This window comes from Canis lupus, chromosome 37 (genome assembly GCF_011100685.1).
Source record: "Canis lupus familiaris isolate Mischka breed German Shepherd chromosome 37, alternate assembly UU_Cfam_GSD_1.0, whole genome shotgun sequence".
NCBI lineage: Eukaryota > Metazoa > Chordata > Mammalia > Carnivora > Canidae > Canis > Canis lupus.
In genome coordinates this window covers 12570716-12592379 of record NC_049258.1, presented here as the reverse complement: position 1 = coordinate 12592379, position 21664 = coordinate 12570716, and the positions used below count along the sequence as shown (strand labels likewise).

Sequence of the window (21664 nt, the reverse complement as noted above, 5' to 3'; positions counted from 1 at the left end):
TCTTTCTGGAGCAAAAATATTCTTATAGGGAGAATATAGGCAAATGATATTCATTAGGCTGCAACTAAATATATAGTATTTGTGTTTTGTTGAGAAGTAGAGGGGGCGGAATGTAGACCTAGCTCCCTACTCCGAATGTCTGTCAAGTAATCATGTAGGACTATTTTAAAAAGGAAAATTGAAAGCAGATGAAGGCATCTAAACTCTTGGAGTGGCAGACTGGGGTTCAGCAGTTTAAAAAGAGTACCGGGGGATCCCTGGGTGGCGCAGAGGTTTGGCGCCTGCCTTTGGTCCAGGGCGCGATCCTGGAGACCCGGGATCGAATCCCACGTCAGGCTCCCGGTGCATGGAGTCTGCTTCTCCCTCTGCCTGTGTCTCTGCCTCTCTCTCTCTCACTGTGTGCCTATCATAAATAAATAAAAAACTTAAAAAAAAATTTAAAAAGAGTACCGGGTATTAATATACTATAATAACACCGTTTTTCGTCGACGCCTCACTAATAAAATAGCTACTACTTTGAAATATTTCCCTCCAGTATCTGAATAAAAAGGAATGGTCATTCTACGGGAAGAAGAGGTAGTCTGTTAGTGAAATGCAGACAGATACTGACCCTTGGCTACCCATTTGCCTTGCAGATTCAGGACTCTTGGCATCTCTTAAAAAATATCTGTAGATGTGTTTGTTTTACTGTCTGGCGCATTGCTAGAAGCAGATGTGAAGATAGGAATTCCATCCCAGTGAGTTCTATTTGGTAAACAGACACAAGCTGGGCTTTCTATAACTAGTTGCAAGAAGATGTTTTGATAACCCAACAGTACCAAAGCAGCCTGCTAAAATCCCTTTTGACTGATATAGTCACTGGTCCAGATTGAACAAAACACCAACAGAAGATATATGTACTCAAATCAAGTCTGACTCTGTGGTCCAGGATATGTGGGAGTCTTGTACTTCAGGTCGGAGGGAACTGGCCAACGTGGTTCATGCCTGGGTGCCACAGAGTTCCAAATTATGAGTCACACCTGTAACAAAATGTAGCATAAAAATTTTAAAAGAACTCTATTCCACTACCCTTCAGCAAGTTTGTCCCTTTCATCTGCCTCTTGTACAAACACATACACACACTCACACACACCATCCAAACTCTTCCTTATGCTTCAAGACTTAGCGCCAGGTTCCACACACACTCCATCCAAACTCTTCTTCATGCTTCAAGACTCAGCACCCGTTCTACATTTTCCATAAAGTGTTTCCCAGCCCACTCTTGACTCTCGTAATAGACCTTACCTGAACTCTACACTTCACAAGTAATTGAGTACTTTTCACTCTATCATGATTCCACCCTCTATGCAAACACATCAGCTTTCCCAATGACATTACAGACTGCAGACAAGGACTGTGTTGAGTTCCCTCTCCCTCTGCCCAACACAGATTACTCAGCATGGTACTATGGTGCATAATTATCCTACAATAAATATTTGATATTGGTGCTGAGGCATGTTCTGCTTAGAATTGTGTATGCATAGTGGTTTCAGAATACAGAGGAGAGACCCTACTACACTCAAGAAGCTTACACTCTGGCTATTTTCAGTTATTGTACTTGGTAGGTGGGGTGTGAAACTGCCGACCTCTCATCTCAACCACAGCCGGGATAGACATTTCTGCACATGGTGTCCATTCTAGCACAATAGCCCCACCATGCATTTTTCTGCTTTCCACCTTGGGGCTTTCTCTAAAGACTTGTAAAACACTGTTTCAAGCATAGAGCATTGCTCCAGGATGCACAAGAGAAAGCTCATGAGCCCCAAAGGCAACCCCAAGCTAGTGGGGATGGGAGCCAGTAAATAGATACCCCACTTATCCTTCAGAACAACTCTGGGAGACCTCTGAACACTTCTCAGAGGTTCTGTGGTCTCCAGCTGAGATCTCAGTAGTGCAACTTTCATTTGCTTTTCTTCCTTGCCTGTCTCACTCTCCCTGTTCCTTTACCTCTTTTTCCTGGAGTCACCTAACAAATTACTTATACTCAAGTCTCTGACTCATGGTCTGCTCTCAGGGATCCAAACTAAAACAGACACATTATTACAGGCACAGATATTAAAAGAAAAGTGGTGGTTGTTGTTCTTTCAAAAGCAAAGCAATGAAACATAAGCTTTTTGCTAGTGACAAAGTTATGGTAGGAAATCTTTTTTTTTTTTTAAGATTATTTATTTATTCATGAGAGACACAGAGTGAGGCAGACACACAGGCAGAGGGAGAAGCAGGCTCCATGCAGGGAGCCTGATGTGGGAGTCGATCCGGGGACTCCAGGATCACAACCTGAGCCAAAGGCAGATGCTGAACCGCTGAGCCACCCAGATGTCCCTATGGTAGGAAATCTTTAGGGGACCAAAGGAATCACTAAATACCCTGGGCATCAATTTCTTTCACCCAAAGAAATGAGGAGTTAGACTGAAGGGGCATTTAGCTCCTTTCCCATGCTTCAAATTCCAAGATTACGGAGGCTGTTTATATCCCTTTATATAGTCATCTCACCACTGAATGGTGGCAAAAAATTCAGGGGCTTCTATCTCATTACATCCTTCATCTCATTCCAACCACAAGAGATGCTTCAAACTTTCTAGATGCTCCTCAGCTTAACGACCCTTAAATTGACAATGTTCATTCTGAATGGAAAAAGTCAAAGTCACACCGAACTAGTCTTGTGCAATTATCCAGACTCTCTGAACTTGCACCTTCTTTCCATCAGATTAACACCAGTTTCCCTAACTCTAACTCCTTCCCCCAGGGAGCACCAGCCCAGATCTCTCTTCCAAATCTCTGTCCAAAACCCTCCTACATTTGTTTGTGTATTTCCCATGCCTCACTCAATAATTTGCACTTCATTGATACCCAATAAATGTTCATCACATGACTTAAAGAACTTTTTACTAAGGAAGACTTAGAATCATCCCATTTTTGAAGTATCAATTAGTAAACTGCTTTGATACACCAGTAGCTTATGAATCTTTTGCTTGTTTATTTTTAATGAGTTTTATAGACTTATTGTTTTCATTGTACTGCAGAAAGCACAAACTTAAAGTGAAAAGTCAAATTTTCACAGAAAATCTAAAATTGGACCTTTGAGACATTTGCCCTTCCACTAAAATTTGAAAAAAAATAAAATTCCAGGCTTAATGTGACGAACACTCTGCTCTGCCCAAAGCTCCAGATGGAGTGGTACCTGTGAGTCCAGGTTTTTTGGCTGTGTTCACTGCTGCCATGAACATGTATTCACTGTTAGGGTCATGCACACTGGATCGATATTTCTGGAAGAAAAGTTAAAAACATGGTTTGTCATCTGCTCTTCCTCATCTCCATCCCTGGTTTTTGTTTGTTTTGTTTTTCGTTTTTTTTGTTTTTGTTTTTCACTCCTCATTGAAATGATAAGTGACAAAAGTGTTAGGATATGGCTCAGGCTCCTGACCTGCAACTAAGTAGGAAAACAATATGAAAAGGATTTTAAATAAAGAGGCTTCTGCTGAATTTCCCACCTCATTTTTGTTTTTATTGTTCCTTTCTCTGTAGATTTAGGTCATGGGCCCTATCTCACTGTCTTCTCTCTTTTTCTCTCCAAATTCCATGATCTGGCCAATGATCACACTGTGGATATACTGGTACAATATGCAGAATGGTGTAACTTCTTTTCATTGAGAATCTGTATTGTGAAAGACTGAGAAGAATATCCCCCAGGAGAGAGTTTGTTTTGTCATTGTTGAGTTATCTCCCTAGATTTTCTGTGGCATTCTTTAAAAACAGAGTCCTAGCAACTTATCATAGGAAGAAGCTGACCATTTCCTTCTCAGCTACTATTGGCATCTTATAAGACTTTCTCACTGATTATTTAATTGACAAGTTGAGGGAAACCTAAAACTGGTTGTTTCATCTTTGCCCTGACTCTGGAAACTTAAAATCAAATGTGCAGCCTGCATGTAATAATTCTTAGAAATTAGAAGCATCTACTTTTTTATTTTTGTGTTTCAATCTTTGTCCTTTTTTATCCTTTCTTGGCCCTAGCTCCTCTATCTTTTTTGAGTAATAACAATAACAGCTCTCTCTGTAAGCCATCAAATCCTTTTTTAGGCTGAACCAGCTGTAAAATAAATAAGCTTCTCTGCCAAGTTAATCGTTTAATTAGTAGACATATCTTGTGGAAAAGAAAAACTGTCTGTGTTAATCAAATTACTCTGGCTAGAGCGATATGTGCTTTGATGAGTAAATACTGATATTCTTCAACAAAGCAAATGCAAGAAAAAATAGACATCACTCACCTTTTTTGTAAGCCAACAAAGAAATATGCATCCAAAAATATAGACTACAACAAAAGCTGCACATCCTATGGGTAACCAGAACTTCAGTTGGCAGCAAGTCTGTGATTCTGGGTTGGAAAAGAGACATGTTAAGGGAAAACTGAGAAAATCCGATCTCCTCTTTCAGTGCTGAATCACAAGTTCTTTTACCAAATTTTAAAGTGATTTAATCAAAGGAAGCTTGGCTTCATCACAATCATGGAATCCAATACATTATAAATAACATCATACCATAGCAAGAGCTTAAAAGTTCAAACCTAAAAGACTCTATGGACTCTATGGACACATATGTTTACAAATGAATTTAATAGAAAGGACTTTTCCGTCTTTTTTTTTTTTTTTTTTTGCAGAAAAGTAAGTAGGAATGGTAATGGTATAAAACTATTATTTTCAATCATCTCACTTCATTCCACAAACCCCAGAACAAATCAAAACTTTAAACTTTATGTGAATAGAGGCAATGGCCATTAGGCCATGGATCTGGGTAATTTGTCTTTTTTTTTCTGATTTCTAATGGCATATGTGTTTTAAAGACATAGACTGACATAGTAGTCTACATGATCAAATTGCATATTACTGATTAATATTAATTATTATTAATCCCCCGCATATTTTCATAGTAAATGATTGCCATCAATTTCACCAAAATGAACTCTACAAAAGGCACTTATTTACTTGTTTTCATTAGTGAGAAAAGTTGTTAAAATGCAAATGCCCTCTTAAGCCTGAAAAATGAAAATAATGTCTTACCATAAACATTCAAATATTCTCTGCTAATATTTTTTCTCTGAAAAGGAGGAGGATCAAAAATTGACAGTTGGCAGGCATAGTAGCTGGCATGAGAACTGTCCAAGTTATACAGAAAAAAGGAGACACCATCACTGGATGACTGAGATTGACAGAATTTCGGATTCTTGGACACTGTGTTTCCATTTTCCTTTGTCGTAGTGAGATCACAGAGTACTTCTGTCCCTTTCAGCAACTCCATTTTATATTGCGAGACAATCGCATTGAATTTGCATAAAATTTGTACACCTCCATCGTGAAATGTAAACATCTCAGACTTGGTAGAATCATTGATTTCTCCTGGATAAAAAGGAAGAAAACAAAGCAAAAGTGACCTTTTAAGAAGATGTTACTCTAATAACTATACGTGAACACAAAAGAAATCTCTTCAGTCACCACTATTGAACCAAGATGAAAGAATTTACAACCAAAAAAAGAACATGACAAAAATAAAACTGTGCCTCTGAAAAAAACCTAACCAGGGGATACCTGGGTGGCTCAGTTGGTTAAGCATCTGTGTTTGGCTCAGGTCATGATTTCAGGGTCCTGGGATCCAACGCCGTGTCAGGCTTCCTGCTCCGTGAGGAATCTGCTTCTCCCTCTCCCCCTGCCCTTGCCCTTGCTCATGAGCTCTTTCTCTTTTTCTCTCTCTCTACCTCAAATAAATATTTTTTTAAAAAGAAAGAAGAAAAAACCTAAACAGAAATTGGCTTGTTGTATATGAATATATAATATGTAATATATTAAATAGTATATTTACATAGTATTATCAGACAGATATGGTACCTGCCCTTTCATATTGGGGACAGATGGTAAATACATAATAAACCACCCTAATTAATGCTAGGAATGGAGTGCTGTTCAAATAAAGATGGTGGGGTTGGGTTTTAATTTTGTTTTATAGAATCAAATAATGTACTTTTGTTTTTTTTTAAATTGAAATTGAAGGAAGATTAGCACTTAGTCAAAAAAAGGAAGATTTGGGATGAGATTTGGGAATGATGATGTTTTTTAGTGAAAAAACATTAAAAAGTGCAAATAGCTTATACTAAAAATGAACTATATATAAATACATATTCATATTATACCCTCTGACAGCAAAACAACAAATGAATCATCTTCAAATGATAGAAATGTTTTCTCTGAACTTGATCTACTGAGAATTCAATCAAGATCTGATGATGGCACTAACACCCCAGATTTTTGTCTAATTTTTCTTCTTTTTTTTTTTTTTCAATAAAATTTAAGCTTATAGGAAGCCAAAGGTGTTTTAGAAGCTACATAGAGATCACATGAAAAAGGAACGGAAAAAGGTCTTAGCCTACTTGCATATTCTGAGTTACTGGGTTATAAGTTCAAACTGCTCTCTGTTTCCTTTTTTCTTTTTCTTTAATATAAAAGTTTCTCACTGAAATTTTTTGGGAAAACTATTAGCATGACAGTTTTTTTGCTTCAGTTTTGGAATCTGTCTTTATTCCTGAAAAGAATATATAACAGGTATAACAAATGTTTAGGGGAAAAAAACTTGCCCACCCCTACAGTAAAATAGAAATGCCATTTATGTATATTTGCTCTTTACCTTCCAGATATATGCTTTATAGAGAAAACATATTATTTTGTGTTCTGCTATTGTCATTTAATGGTAAATCATAAATGTTCCATTTTTTACATAGTTGTCACAAGTATCCTCTTTAATGACTATTAGGACATAATATTAATATATAATTTGTTAAGGCATTTCACTAATGTTGAATACTATGGTTGTTTTTAGCATTTTGTTTTTATGACATATGGCCAAAATGTTTAAACATGATTACAACACTATGGATTGTTATATTGCTTTCTGAAAGAACTCCAATTTGTGAGAAGACTAGCATTATACAGGTGGATTCATTTGCCACAACTCTACTTGCACTAGTTGCCATAATTTTATTTAAGACTTAGCATAGTTATTTTTCTTAATGTCTGTAGGCTTTAATTTATAGCTCTTATATTACAAGGGAAATATATTTTCAACTTGGGGATTTGGTTGTGAAAATACATACAAGTATTCTAATTTTTCAGTTATGGCAGCCCAGATCCAAATAAATTCCCACACCAAAACAACCAAAAATGCTGAACAAAAGGTCCAAAAATATTATTAAAAGGCTTAATACGATTTCAAAAAAAAACCCCACAAATAAAAGGCTTAATAAGATTTCACAAAGAGGAGAAATTGGTAGGTTAAATTTGAAGAACCAGAACCCAGAGCAATGAGAGCAGAGTTTAGAAGTTGCTTTTACTTTGAGAGCATTTGCTGTTCTGCTAGGTTCAAACTTTTGTCTTCGTGTCTCAACTCCCAGAGTCTGTGAAGTGAGAAATCTAGTAGAAGAGCCTCTCGAAGACCTCTTCTCAATAAGTTGGGATCTCAAAGGGTTTCCTTCTTGGACTACATTAAGGCAGAAGAAAACCAGCCCTCATGCAGATTATAGCTCACCTTCAAATCACTTCAATGGTCCAGAAAACCTAAATCTTTGAATTTTGTTTACAGTGATTTTGGATCATTATTTTAACCCTTATGCTTTTGATAGTAAAAATAAAACTACTCCAGGAAGAAAAGATTTACATCTTGGCCTCAAATCCTATCTGCAAATAGTATTTAAAAACAATGACATGCAAGGAAATAAAACAACAGAAACAATTGATGACAAAAACCCTCCAAAAAACCATATATTTGAATTATCAGATCCCCAATATAAATAATTGAACTTACTGCATTTAAAGCAATAAAAGATAAACTTGTAAAAAATAAATAAATAAAAGATAAACTTGTAATAATATCTAAAAGCACAAGAAACTTTAATAAAAAAGCCAACTAATTTGAAAAAGAATCAACTAGAACTGGCAAAAAAAAAAAAAAAAAAAACTATGATTAAAAGTCAATGGATAGGTTCAAAGCATATTAGAGCTAAAGAGAGAATTGGTGAACTAGAAAATTAGGTTAGAAAAATTATTTGAAATGCAATCCACATTCAGATTTAAGAATCCCAACAAATCAAAAGCAAATTTTTTAAAGTATGCACGTTTAGACATATAATGAAAAGCCTAAGAGCTGCCAGAGAAAAGAGACTGATGACCTTCAAAAAAGGAACTATTAGATTGACGGGTGATATCTCAACATTAACAATAAAAAGTAGAGTGAAAAATAGTAAAGGTATATGTAATGAGAAACTTCGATAAATGATGCATGCATGTTATTTCGTGCATAATGACTAAAAGAATAGAAACCACATATAACCTAAGTGGACGTCACAAAATGCAGTCTAGTGGTTTGGGATAAAGGGAAGGAAGTGTTGGAATCAGGAAGGAAAACACCAGGGTGGGAAGGCTTCTGGGTGCCTTATTTCTTGAGCTGTGGTGATTATGAGAGTAAGGTAGAATGCCTTATAATTATTCATTAAATTGTACGTTTATTTTCACCTTTCTGTATAGATGTTTTGTTCTAGGATAAAAAAAAATTTTAGGCATATAGAAGGAAAATAGTACTTGTTTCACTTTAAAAATAGAGAAAACAAGGGATCCCTGGGTGTTGCAGCGGTTTATCGCCTGCCTTTGGCCCAGGGCACGATCCTGGAGACCCGGGATCGAATCCCACGTCGGGCTCCCGGTGCATGGAGCCTGCTTCTCCCTCTGCCTGTGTCTCTGCCTCTCTCTCTCTCTGTGTGTGACTATCATAGATAAATAAAAAAAATTTTTAAAAGCTTTAAAAAAAATAGAGAAAATAATTAAAGTAAAAGGCAAAAAAGACAGAACTGAGCATGAGCATAGGTGTAGTCTACATTAGATTAAAAGGAAAGTTGTGTGTTTTTTTTTGTTTTTTTGTTTTGTTTGTTTGTTTTTGCTTGGGGACTTATTTATCTGAAATTAAATTATGTTGCATGACTATTATTCTGATGTTTAGGTCTCTATAGTCTACAGCTGATGATAAAATCAATGAGCTTGTTCTCAGTTTCTTTAGAAATGTTCAGAGCACATTTCCCAAGGACTTTAGAATGACAGCAAGTAAACCACAAAGAGATCTTGGAGCAAAAGTGACTGTGGCCCCCATATAAACATGTAGACAGAGATGCTTGTCTTGTGTTTCTGAAGATGTTTTGTCAGCAGCTTCGCTTCTCTGCCCTGTGCCCTCACTATGACCCACAACCTCACATAAGATGAAATGTAGTAGCACTGCAGAGTAGTGGAAGTGCAATGCAGTGATTCCCAAGGAAACAAGAGGAAGGGGGTCCCTGGGTGGCGCAGCAGTTTGGCGCCTGCCTTTGGCCCAGGGCGCCATCCTGAAGTCCCGGGATCGAGTCTGGCGTTGGGCTCCTGGCATGGAGCCTGCTTCTCTCTCTGCCTTTGTCTCTGCTTCTCTCTCTCTCTCTCTATGTCTATTGTGAATAAATAAATAAAATCTTTAAAAAATATATGTTAAAAAAAAAAAAGAAGAAGAAGAAGAAGAAACAAGAGGAAAATTCTGGCCTTGCCATGAGCAAGTCTGTGACTCTGGTACCCCTCTGGACTACAGTCTCTTCATCTGTGAATTGAAGAAGTAAGACCAAAACATAAAGTTCCTTCCAACGCTTACTCTCTAAGGATCCATAATCAAAACATATCCAGATGAGACTGCAAACAACCTAGAAAGCTTATTACTTTGTTGTTGTTCCCATAATTCTCTTTGGCCCAGTATCTTATGGGGATATTCCAAGGAATCAGGAGAAACAAAAATGAATGATACATTCACATTGCCTGTGAAAGTATTTAGGTAGGGCAGGAAGATTACCTACATCTTTCTTGAGTGATAGTGCCAAAGGCATGTGCCATTGACAGCAGAAGAGTAACTGGGCATTCCAGAGTCTCTTGTCTGCTGGATACTATCTAACCTGTTCATTTTTTCATATTTAATCTAAAAACTTTAATCTAAAAACTAGGTGATCTTCTTACTATTAAATGTAGTGATAAGACACCTGGCTTCTGTATGTACCTATAGCTTAAGCTTTTCATCTGGAAAACAATTTGACAACTCTAAGCCTGCAATTTGAATGTTTTCAATTAAAGGAACCAGGTACGATATTAAATTAGTTGCTTCATAATTACTTTGGCACCTGTAGAACAGATAGGCTCAAATATCTAATTATAAACACTCCTTAGACTTTGATGACATTTAAAAAAATAGTATCAAATGGAGATCGTCCCTATAGCCAGGGCTAAAGCATTAAGTGGACGGCAGATAATTTAAGGGAAACCTGAATATATTAGTTTCTTATAACTGCAGAAACAGCTAGAATCTTTTCTCCACCCTCCCTGGATGTTCTCATCTCCAAATCTAACATTCAATCAAGAGTGCTAGTATCCTAGCACCCATTTTAATAGCTAGTGTTTGTTTTGGTTAAGTATCAGGTCTGTTTGGTCAGTTCCGCTGACAATACCACAAGTTAAAAATTGTATTAGCCTCAGCAATCAACCTCTCCTTGTTCTTCTTTTCTCTCAGCTTCATTTTTTTTCACGTGCAACCTCTTAATATAAAATCACCCTCCAAAATATCCCTTCTCATAGTCTTTGATATGTTACTTACCTTCCCTAACATCCCATCTCCCTCTCCAGTACTCATAGGTGCTCATAGACACTGCCTATGTTTCAGACACCCCCAAAACACCTCCTTCACATTTGTGTTTCCTGTAACATGATTCAACTTCCACCCAGCATCAAAAACAATCAGACCTTGTAAACTTAGAAATTATACGGCAAGTCTAATTCTTTTGTGTACAGACATCTGAAGACCCAAACAGGTTAGATTTTTTGTCTAAGGTCATACAACTTCTTGGGTGCATGAAAGATTCTGGGTTCACTCTAAGGTTGAAGTGCACGAGCAACAACCATGGGAAGTATAATGGAAGCAGGCAACCACATGAGGCTAGACACTTCATGATTACTATAGACTCTTACAGGATCACATTAAAATCTGTTTACAGGAAGAAAGCCTAATTTCCTATACCTGTTTTATGTCTGGTAGTTATCCGCTGCTCCTGCATCTAAACTTCAATTGGGCCAAACCAGCATCATCTCTCTGTAGGCCTATAAGAGTTTCCTAAATTTCTGTTCTCGCTCCTGCCCATTTACTATCCTCTTCAGGGAAGCCAGAATGATCTTCTAACATTCACAAATGGTGTCATTGCCCTGATTATAAAACATACATCTCACTTAGAATAAAACCTAACTCCTTAGCCTGGTGTCCATGCCTACATGACCTACCCACTTCTCTAACATCATTTTATTCCAGACACTCACTACACTGAAGTCATACTGCTCTTCTTTCTATCCCTCAAATATAAGCAGCTGGTGAAAATGTCAGTTTTCACCTGGAATATTCTCTCCAATCTTCACATGACTGCTTCTTACTTCTTCTTCTTACTTTTTGACTGCTCAATCCAAAATACACCCCAATGGAATTTTCTATCATATAACCTGAGATAAGGTATTTATCAATTTCTGAAGTTATCTGGTTTATTTATTTGTTTATTGTCTGACTTCTCCACTATAATATCAGTCTTCAAATCAGGCACCTTGTTGATCTTATTTACCAATCCATCCCAGTATCTACAATAGCACCTAGTATGTATTAAGTCACAATAAATATTTATTGGATGGATGGACAGATGAATAAATGAATATGTAGATCTCAGTGATGTTATAAATCTGGGGGGGGATGAATAGAAAATACAATGTAAAAACCAAAAAGGCTCTCAGAAATGATCAGTTAAGCCTTTCATTTTATATTTATATTACCAAGATAGAATGGGGGCAGAAAAGTGAGTGGCTTGCCCAGGATTAAACAGAGCTCATAGCTGGGACATGATCCCATGAGTTGCCTTTCTTCTGGAAACAAGTATTGCAAATGTATAATCAAGCAAAATGTATAGTTAATCAATCAATCCCCTGAAATGAAATGTCAGATTCTAATGAAAATTCTGAGTTTCAAAGACACAGGTTCTTTATCTGTAAATATTCACTGGGTTCATAAAGATTTGTTTAGATGATTGATGATTCTCTTAACTGTTTTTTATCTATAGAGGAGAGGACAAGTTTAAGCCTGGTTGATTATTTAGATCCTCCAGAGAGCATACTCCTTAAATTTTCCCAATGTATGGCCACGACACGGGCCCCTGGACCAGTGATTTTTCTAATATATCCAGATAGTTTGTAATCACAGCATGTTAGTGACTTGTGATAAAATGCCATGTTGTATCTTTCAGCATTTAATATATTATTAAAAACACAATAAGAATATGTTCTCTTGAGTCCTGGTGATGGGTCTTAAAATCTGAATATTAAGTATTAGTCTTAGTTTTTTTTTTTTTTTTTTTTTTTTTTTTTTTTTTTTTAGTCTTAGTTTTGCTATCATATCTATATACCTCTGGTACTCTTTAGATTATAAGTACTCTAGAAAACAGGTACTGTGTCTTCTTAATCACAGACTATCATGTCTAAAGGGTACAATCTTCTCAATAGAGGTTCAAACCTGTTAACCGCTGCTAACTATGATTTTTATAACCTTACTTTATAACCTTACTTACTTCAAGAGTAAGTTCAGAATCTTTATATTAGGTGATTTCTTTAGGTTTCTAAATTGTTTAAGGGATAAGAACATTTGTATCCATAGGGCAGGAGCAGTGTGTGTGGCGGGGGGTATTAAAAATAAACAAACCTGGGAAAAAAGATCATTCACCTGAGAATTATAAACTCAGAAGAGTTTATTTGTAAATTGGTTCTTTTAATATTCCATTTCTTCAGTATAAGGTGGTGTTGCTAGAACCCATCCTGCCAGGACTCTTTATAAGCAGTTATATTAGCCCCAGTTGAAAACCTTTTGGCAAAAACATGTTAGAAAACCCACACAACTGCAGCATGTGAGACAGATCAGCAATTCAATTTCATTCTCCTCAATTCAGACTTCTAACCACAAACCTCCACAAAGATCTCAGAGTGATAGAAAGATAAGATCTCCTGAGTTCGCAATTATTGATAGTGCTTATTAAACATATTTTTCTGTAATCAAACAATAAATTTTAGCTTAGCACAGCTCATGAATGTGACATAAGAGGTGAAGCTCTAAAAACTGCAATGTTTATTTAGGTTTTGCTACACTAAGAAATTTTGGCTTTTTAAAAAAAAATTGCATTTACCACTTTTTTTTCACCTTTCTTAGAAGCATTGTCATTTCTTATGAATCTACTGGCTAAAACTTTAAGAATTCTGATTATGGATTTTTATACATGCATCATTTCTATGCTTACATTACTATTCAAAGGCATCCGTACTCTAAAGAGTTGATTGAAGTCAGCAAGGAGGATAGGCAAAATAAGCCCAATCTGATCTAAATTCTTAACATTTATAGAAAAGAAAGACAAAAATGTAAAGAAGAAAAGTGAGGAGAAAATAAAAAAGGCATAAGAGCATACAAACACACACACACACACACACACACACACACACACACTAAATGTATGAGTTGTTTCTACTCTCCAAGGAACTTTGTGGGGTGGTGGGAGATAGGGTAAAATAACCCTTGGTCCTCTAAAATGTGCATCTTACTATATAATAAGGGAAAAAATGGAAGCCTGATTTTCTTCTAGTAAAAACTTTCTTCCTGAAAATGGAAGAATGCCAAATAGGTTATAAAACTTTGTAGCAATATTCATGAAGTAGTTAATTTGCAAACAAGTTATTTTGTTAGTTAATTCATTGTCATTGATTTGAAACTGTCCTACCAGGGAAATCACATGAGATTAAATGAACCCAAGTCTCTACCACAGAAGGGGAGGGAGAAAGAATGTTATTGGCACCCAAGAGTGTCCACATTACTTCCCATCCCTCAGTGGCCAGGTAAAGCCCTTTGGGCACATAAACAAGGCATTGGCTGGGTGAACTTGCTACATTTAAGGCTCCAGCTCTCATCTCTACTCCAGTAACCCACACCTTTATCTCAGCCACCCCTTCCCTTGGCTCCCATCCCTTATTTCCGATTTCCTTTCAACACCTCTATCTGATTTCTTCTGATAGATAAAGAGTAACATTTCCAACCTGAACTTTCAAACCCAAATGCCTTCATTTAAGGGAGTCAGTAGTCTAACCCCTTTCCCCGAGTCTCCTGATCCAACTGGCTACCAACTCTAGCTGACTCTAGCTCAAAGACATCTCTTGAATTCAGTTGCTTTTCTCTAGTTCTGTTGCCAATCCAGGATCCTTTTATGTCTTCCCTCATCTGTAGAATCTTCTTAACTGGCCTTCTCAAGAACAGTCTCTCCCCTTCCAAGTCCATCCTCCATGCTGCTCCCAAAATTGTGTTCACTTCCCAGCTTAAAGTTTCTATTATATTGTGGCTTATGAGATAAAAAAAAAATTGTGTTAGCTTGACACAAACTCCTTTCACAATCTGTGAGCCATTTATGTTCAAGCTGTACTAAACTTTTTGGTCATTCTTCTCACATCCTTAAACTGTTCCCATAAACTAGAATATCCTAGTACTTCTTTATCTTCCTAGAGACCCCCATTCATTCTTTAAGAATCATTTTTGATTGGTCTCCAAGACTCCAAAGACTCCTATCTCTATACTCTCAATAACACTTTATTTATGCCAATATATTTATAATGCATATCAGCTTGGATCATAATTGTGTTGTCTGTCTTTCTCATTTAAACCTGAGCTTCACAAGGATAAGTACTGTAGTATGGTCACCTAGGACCAGGAATGTATTAGAAGCTCAATGAAATAAATGAATGCTTAGAAAAACATGGAGGCTGAGCATGGTTGGCAAATGTCCCATAGTGGACTAAAGAGAAGAATAAGAAAAGTAGAGCAAGAGATTCTGTTTACTGGATTTTGGAGAACACTTGTTTCCCAGGCCAAAGGCAAAGACGTAAACTGAATGATGCCCAGCCAGTTCTCTGAAGCCTAATAGGTCAGGAAGTTAAATAAATAGTTAAGTCTTCAAAAGCTTCCAAATAATAATAGAACAACTTGTAAGCATTGAGAGTTTCTCGTGCATTGGATACTGTGTTAAATGCATTGCATTAAATATACAATTTGATGTTCATAACAGCCTTTTATGTCAGATTTTCTTTTTTTTAATTTTTATTTATTTATGATAGTCACACACAGAGAGAGAGAGGCAGAGACATAGGTGGAGGGAGAAGCAGGCTCCATGCCCTGGGAGCCCGATGTGGGACTCGATCCCGGGTCTCCAGGATCGCGCCCTGGGCCAAAGGCAGGCGCTAAACCGCTGCACCACCCAGGGATCCCTATGTCAGATTTTCTATTTCAATGGAAACATTTTCTATTTTGAGGAAACTGAGGCTTGAATAACTGCCCCCAAGATTATTGAGTTAATATGTGATGGAACCATAATATGAACCTAGACAGTCTGAGACCAGAATCTATATTCTTAAGGAGTCTTTTAGTCCAATAATCTAGTCCAACCCTTAATTTTTTAGAAGCTAAGGCACAGAAGCCAAAGAGACTTGCTGAAAAAAGAAAAGAAAAAAAGAATCTTTTAACATTAAATTTGTTTGGGAAGTTATATTCATGTATTTCTTTCCTTCCAGTGTATTGGGTATATTAATGTCTCGAGTACTTGAAGTACTATTTACATTGATGCCACATATTTGAGAAGTTATCATACACCAAAAATATATAAAATAATTTCTTACATATGAAATTACTTTGTGCTGGACACACTCATTTCTCTAGACATCCTCATTCATCAACCATATGTGTTGAGCTTCCCTATGTATTTGAATCTGCAACACAGTCTAGTTCCTTGCTCTGACAAGGTCTAAATTCTTAATGGTTATTTTGAAACTTATCTGCCTGGAGACATGTAAAAACATGGATTCACATACACTTTCATCATTAAATAAGTACAAATGGGTACTATGAGATTTTTTGCTTTAGACCTACATAGTACAAAATAAACTTTAATTGTGAGTGCATTACAGATTTTATTTGTTTATTGTTTTCCATGAATGGATTTTTTCTGGTGCTGAGTTCTAGGAAAATAAAAATGTTGGCTGCAAAAAGTTGGATTTCTCAAATTAAAACACTACATTTAAGTGATCTCCAATTGCTTGTTGAAGGTGCCATGCTTACGTCATCATGGCTGACAAACAAAAGATTCTATCAGAATGAGTGGTTGACAGAACCAAAATTCTCGAGTCTGTCAACCTCCCTAAAGGCAACTTAATTTTTCTTAGCTTTTCCTCAAGCAAAGTAGAAGCAGGCATCAATACATTATATGTGACCCAGAGGAGGTCCATATTCCCAACATTTGACTCTAAATTCGCAAATCTTGGTCTGTTTTGATCAGCCTCACATGCTGAACCAATGAAAAAAATCACGTTTTGACTAACAGTTTTCATTTGCATTATATATTTTCTACATGTTATTAAGTTCCACTTTCCAAAATATATTTTTAAATTTTCCTAAGGTTTCAAATGCCAAAGGTCTTATTTTACTTAAGATGACCAAAAAGTGCCATTTGAAAGATCCAATTTATTAGAATAGCAGTAACATAAAAAATGCCTTTTATGAAGTAAATGTGAACCTTAGCTAGGGTATTGAAGGAAACAGAGGATTTTTGATTTGTTTAATTTACAAAGTTTAATAAATTCTTTAACATATAAAATTCATATCCTTAAGATAGGAAGGCAGCATAAGTTGTGGGTTTTGCACAGTTTACAACTGTGAATATTGAGACCATTTTTTTTAAGTCAAAGAAGTCTATGTACCTTACAGTGTACCTACAGTCTCATTCTACTAAGATAAGAATTAGGTCCTCTCTATGCACCTACATTCTTTTTCTACCAGGAAATGGGAGTATCCTGCTAACAAAGGTATAATATTCCATTTCACCTGAGGAAGTTGCTAATAGCAATGGCAAGTTATGAAAGCCACTAATGATGAAAACAAGGGACTCAAGATCTTACATGAGAATAATAGACTTGAAAGAATAATAGGTATGCCTAGAAAGAAGAGAAAAAGACAAACATAAGATTAAACAACTATGGGGCAAATTTAAAAACAAACAAACAAACAAAAAACTTCTCATGTCCACATATTGAAGTCTCACCCAGTCCCAAAAAATGTTCCTGAAAATCTTCACTGAGCTAGGCATATCTTGACACAACTCCTGAATTCCAATATTGAAATAAGTAGTTTACAGGATCCTAGAGAATTTTTTTAAGTTACTTACAAATTAACGAGAATCAGATGAGCATGGAATTATTCACCTGCAGTCCTAGAAGCCAGGAGACAGTGGAGGGGGATCCACAGACAATTAAGGGAAAAGACTTCAGCCCAGGAATCCTATTCCCAGAAAAGATATTAGTCACGTATCAGACTAAAAGAAAGACTTCTTTACCTGTGCTGGAATTTACAGTCCAGGGTATCTGAAGAAAGTAATGGAAATCTCCTGATGACTATATCAGAACAGAAATCACAGGACAGGACTGGATGGTAAGAGTGATGCTATCACTGAAAATAGGTGAAGGAAGTCTAAAGAAGGGATTCTTAAAAGAAGAGAAATACTGTAAAAGGAAACTAGCAATGATCTTCAATTATTATTTCAACAAATCCCAAGATTGGGGCAGGGGTACAATAACAGGAAAGCATGAGAATGGGACAGGAAGCACCTTCAGAAGTTCTCAGGTCAATGGAGGAGTGTGGGGTCAGCATATCAGGCAAGGCCATTGTCATTATTTATTTTAAGCCAATAATAAATAGACATTCAAGGTGCTCCAAACATAATGACTTACTCAGTTAAGAACTGTAGTCAACCTTCCAAATTACAGAGGCAAAGAGAGAAGTTAAAAGAAGCCAACCAAAATAAAAAAGATACAATAGCAAAGGAAAATTAATAGAAATAAACATAACAGTGAAGGCATAAAATCAAGTACAGGCTTATCACACTGAATGGGAATGGCCTGAATTCATATATGGGGGACAAAAGTTAACAATTTGGATTTTTAAAAACCCAACATGAGTACCTAAAGGGAGTTGTGGGAGGAACAGATCCCACAGAATTCCCTCTGAGCTCTAAGGAGGGACCCATCCGCAGACACCAAAGGGCTGTTTTTCCTAAGGTGATGGGATTTAGGAATCATGGATTTGATGGCTGGGAAATAAAAGCAAGGCTCAAAAAGAACTTGAAGGGTTCTGGGAGGAGCTGGGAGGATAACCATTATGAGACCTACATTTATTAAGCACCATTTGACTTCTATCACTCTTACTCATGTACAGCCTCCACTCTGCTCTCAGAGCAGTCTTCCTAAAATTAGAAATCATAAGGTCACCCACATGGTTCTCAGTGCCCATTACGTGTAAAAAGAGGGTCCTCTAAACACTGGTAAAGGTTCAAATTTTTTCCAGATCCTTTTACAAAGAGGAGCTTCCTATTGTTCCAGAATCATTGAGAATATGATTTTGTTAAATTTTACACTGAGAGTAATAGTTAAGAAATCACCAAGATCTCCAACCAATTAACTCACCAACTAAAGGTAACACTGAGAATTTCTCCCCTTTAACATTATATGTCTTGCTACTTCAACACAATGTGGACGGAATGTGAATATTGGAGTCAGATACATTACATTTGTGTTCTCTCTTGGTTCTGCCATAAATTATATGTAACAAATCACTTAGCCTTTGCTGGTCTGAGATTCTTTAAACATGAACTGAAAGTAAGACTAACTTAACCTTTTTGTGGGATGAGAAAGCCTACTTAGTTGGGAGGATTAAAAAGATGGCAAAGGAAAAGGAAAAGACTTGCATGTGCTTGGTGTAGGCTCTGAAGAATGGATAGGTGCTGGATAAATGCATGGTGATGGTATTTCGAACATGGAGACCATTAGCAATTTACAATCTCCATTTAGTCACTTATCCCTCAAACCAAAAAATGGCTTATCACATGGCATAGCTTTCTGTGTGGTAACAGTGAACGTTGGTTTTATTCTATAAGAGCCTAAGACGAATATCATTCTAGAAGCACAATTTCATCAGGTTAGTCTAGTAACTTGAAATAATTCTACCTAGGTTGGATCTATCCTTCCACAGAAAAAAACATGATTGTTAACTCAAATCTCAAACTGATAATAAACACACTATCAACCGTAAGTGCCCATATGGGCTTAGCGTATTGGGATATCTTTTTACAGCATAACCCTCAATGACTTGTACCAATATTCTTGGGAAAAAATCCAAAATCCTTTACATGGCCTGAATGGTTTTGCCTCTGCTTTTCTTTCCAGCATCTTCTTGTACCATTCCAAACCCTTTCCTTCCATGCTCAGGCATTTCTACCTTCTTCCAGTTCTCTGACCTTACTTCATTTCCTCCTGCCATAGATCCTTTGCCCTTCCTCTTTACCTGGTACAGAATGTTTTTCCCCCTCTGACACCATCCCCCTCATTTATTCCTACTTATCCTTCAGATCTTAATTCAAGTGGCACTGCCACAAAAAAGATTTTGATGAACACCACTCCCCAACTCCTCCCCCATATCCACCCAGTCTAGAGAGGCTTCTTTGTTACATTCTCTGAATTTGTCCGTAATTATTATTAATTCATGGGATTATTTAATTAATGTCTTTCTTCCAACCATTCAGTTAGCTTCCTGAGAGCAGGGACTGATGTGGTTTTGTTCATCATTGCACACACAGCAGCTAGCATAGTACCTCCTACGTGGCAAGTGCTTGGTGGTGCATGAATGAATGGATAAGTGAATGAATAAATAAATGAATATCAATTCCAAAGCTATTCATTTGTTGTTCATGCCACTAAAAGATCTCACTGGGTTGTAGACAGGGCATAAACAAGCAAGTAGCCCCAAGCTGACTTTGGAACTTATAAGCAGACTCTAATTGTTCACTCTTCATTCCTCTTAAGAGCATTTGAATCACCTTGAACTACTACGAGATGAAAGATTTGACCAATCTGTTATTGCTTTTTAATTCTTTGGAGAGAAAAGTAAAATCTATTTCTTTGTACCACTGCAAAATGTGTGTCTAGATGAGATTATGTCTACTAGAATTCTGCTTTCCCTTTTAGTGTTAATAGAAGTTAATAGAACTTTCCAAGTCCATATAATTTCACTTTGCTTGTGCCAGCCTCAAGAACATGGCTCAGAGGGGGGGGGGGGGGCAGAGGGGGGAATACAAAAATATACCAAGTAAGAAACAGCAGAAACACATTTTTTAATTTAGTGGTAGGTCACATTATTTAAACCCTTCAAATAGTCTGATATATATACCATCTAAGAGAGAGAATTGAGGACTTCAGAATGCTGGTTTGTTTTTCTTTAATGTCTCCATGGGCTTAGGAGCCTTTTTATAGTGTCCACGACTCCTTGGCCTTTTAGAGGGACCCTGACGCTTAGTGTCAAAAAAAAAAACTCTGTGGCAGCCTGGACATTTCTGACAAGAGATCACCCAGATAAGATTAAAATCAAAATCCTCTTTTTCAAAGTGTTTCCATTTTATTTTCTCCTTCTAAAAGAATTCGCGGCCCAGATGCCACGACTATTTTACCTTCATTCAGTTGACACAAGTCATTTTGCCTTTCATCTTTCTCTGAGAACAGTAAGCCGCTCTTCTACTTTATCTACTAACAGCTAACTCCAAGCAGGTAATTTAAAATTTTAATGGTCTGATGAAACATTTTTCTTCATCTTAAAAAACACAATATCAAAAGAAGCAGTACAAACTCCATGGCATCAGCTGTGACATGGTGACAAAAGCCCAGCACCAAGTGCTTGGGACTTCTCTGCAATTGTTCCCACTTTCAAAAAATAAATAAGTAATAAATTAAATTTTTTTAAAAAAGCAAAACAAAACAAAAAAAAACAGAAAACAAACAAAAATACCTTCTACTGGGTGCCTGATTTTTCTACCTTTTGGGTTTTTTAATATTCACTTGAATCATAACTTAATAAAAAATAATCGATGGGCCACTCACCTGTTAGGGCTTCAACTTGAAAGCAGAAGAGAAGGAAATACCAGAGGTCTGACTTCATGTTTGCTGAAAACAGATGCAATCCCCTCCAGTGTTCAAAGCTGACAGTGAATTCATGTTCTCAACTGTTTTCTATTTGCTGGAAAGGAAGTGGGTTTTGTGAGGGTTTATGTAGTGTCACACTTACCATTAAGGCAAGGAGGTGTCTTGCGATTGATGTCAGTGGCGATAGGAGCGGCATTATGGTTTACGGGGGGGTTCAGCTTAATCCATGGATTGCTGATAATTTTGAAAACAGAGAGAAACTTTACCCTCATTGTGGTTCCAATAAAACAAGAGAAAGAGACCATGCCTATTTTCAGAACCATCCCACTCCACTGAATCAATGGTTACTGGGGAATAACAAACTCTAAAAATAGCCACATGATAAATAACATGTTTTTGACACCTATCTTCTGCTATTTGCTCCAGAGATAGAAAGCCTTTGAAACAGGATAAGAAATAAAGGG

General features: G+C 36.8%; 1 protein-coding gene across 1 annotated transcript; it reads right to left on the bottom strand.

Moving 5' to 3' along the window:
- Positions 1 to 596: 596 nt before the first annotated feature.
- On the bottom strand, positions 597 to 21231 carry ICOS (inducible T cell costimulator). The gene is given in 5 exon segments (NM_001002972.2): positions 597 to 1019; positions 3221 to 3305; positions 4308 to 4414; positions 5097 to 5432; positions 21159 to 21231. Coding segments are annotated over 5 exon segments (627 nt in total). The 5' UTR covers positions 21217 to 21231; the 3' UTR covers positions 597 to 978.
- Between the last annotated feature and the right edge of the window lie 433 nt (positions 21232 to 21664).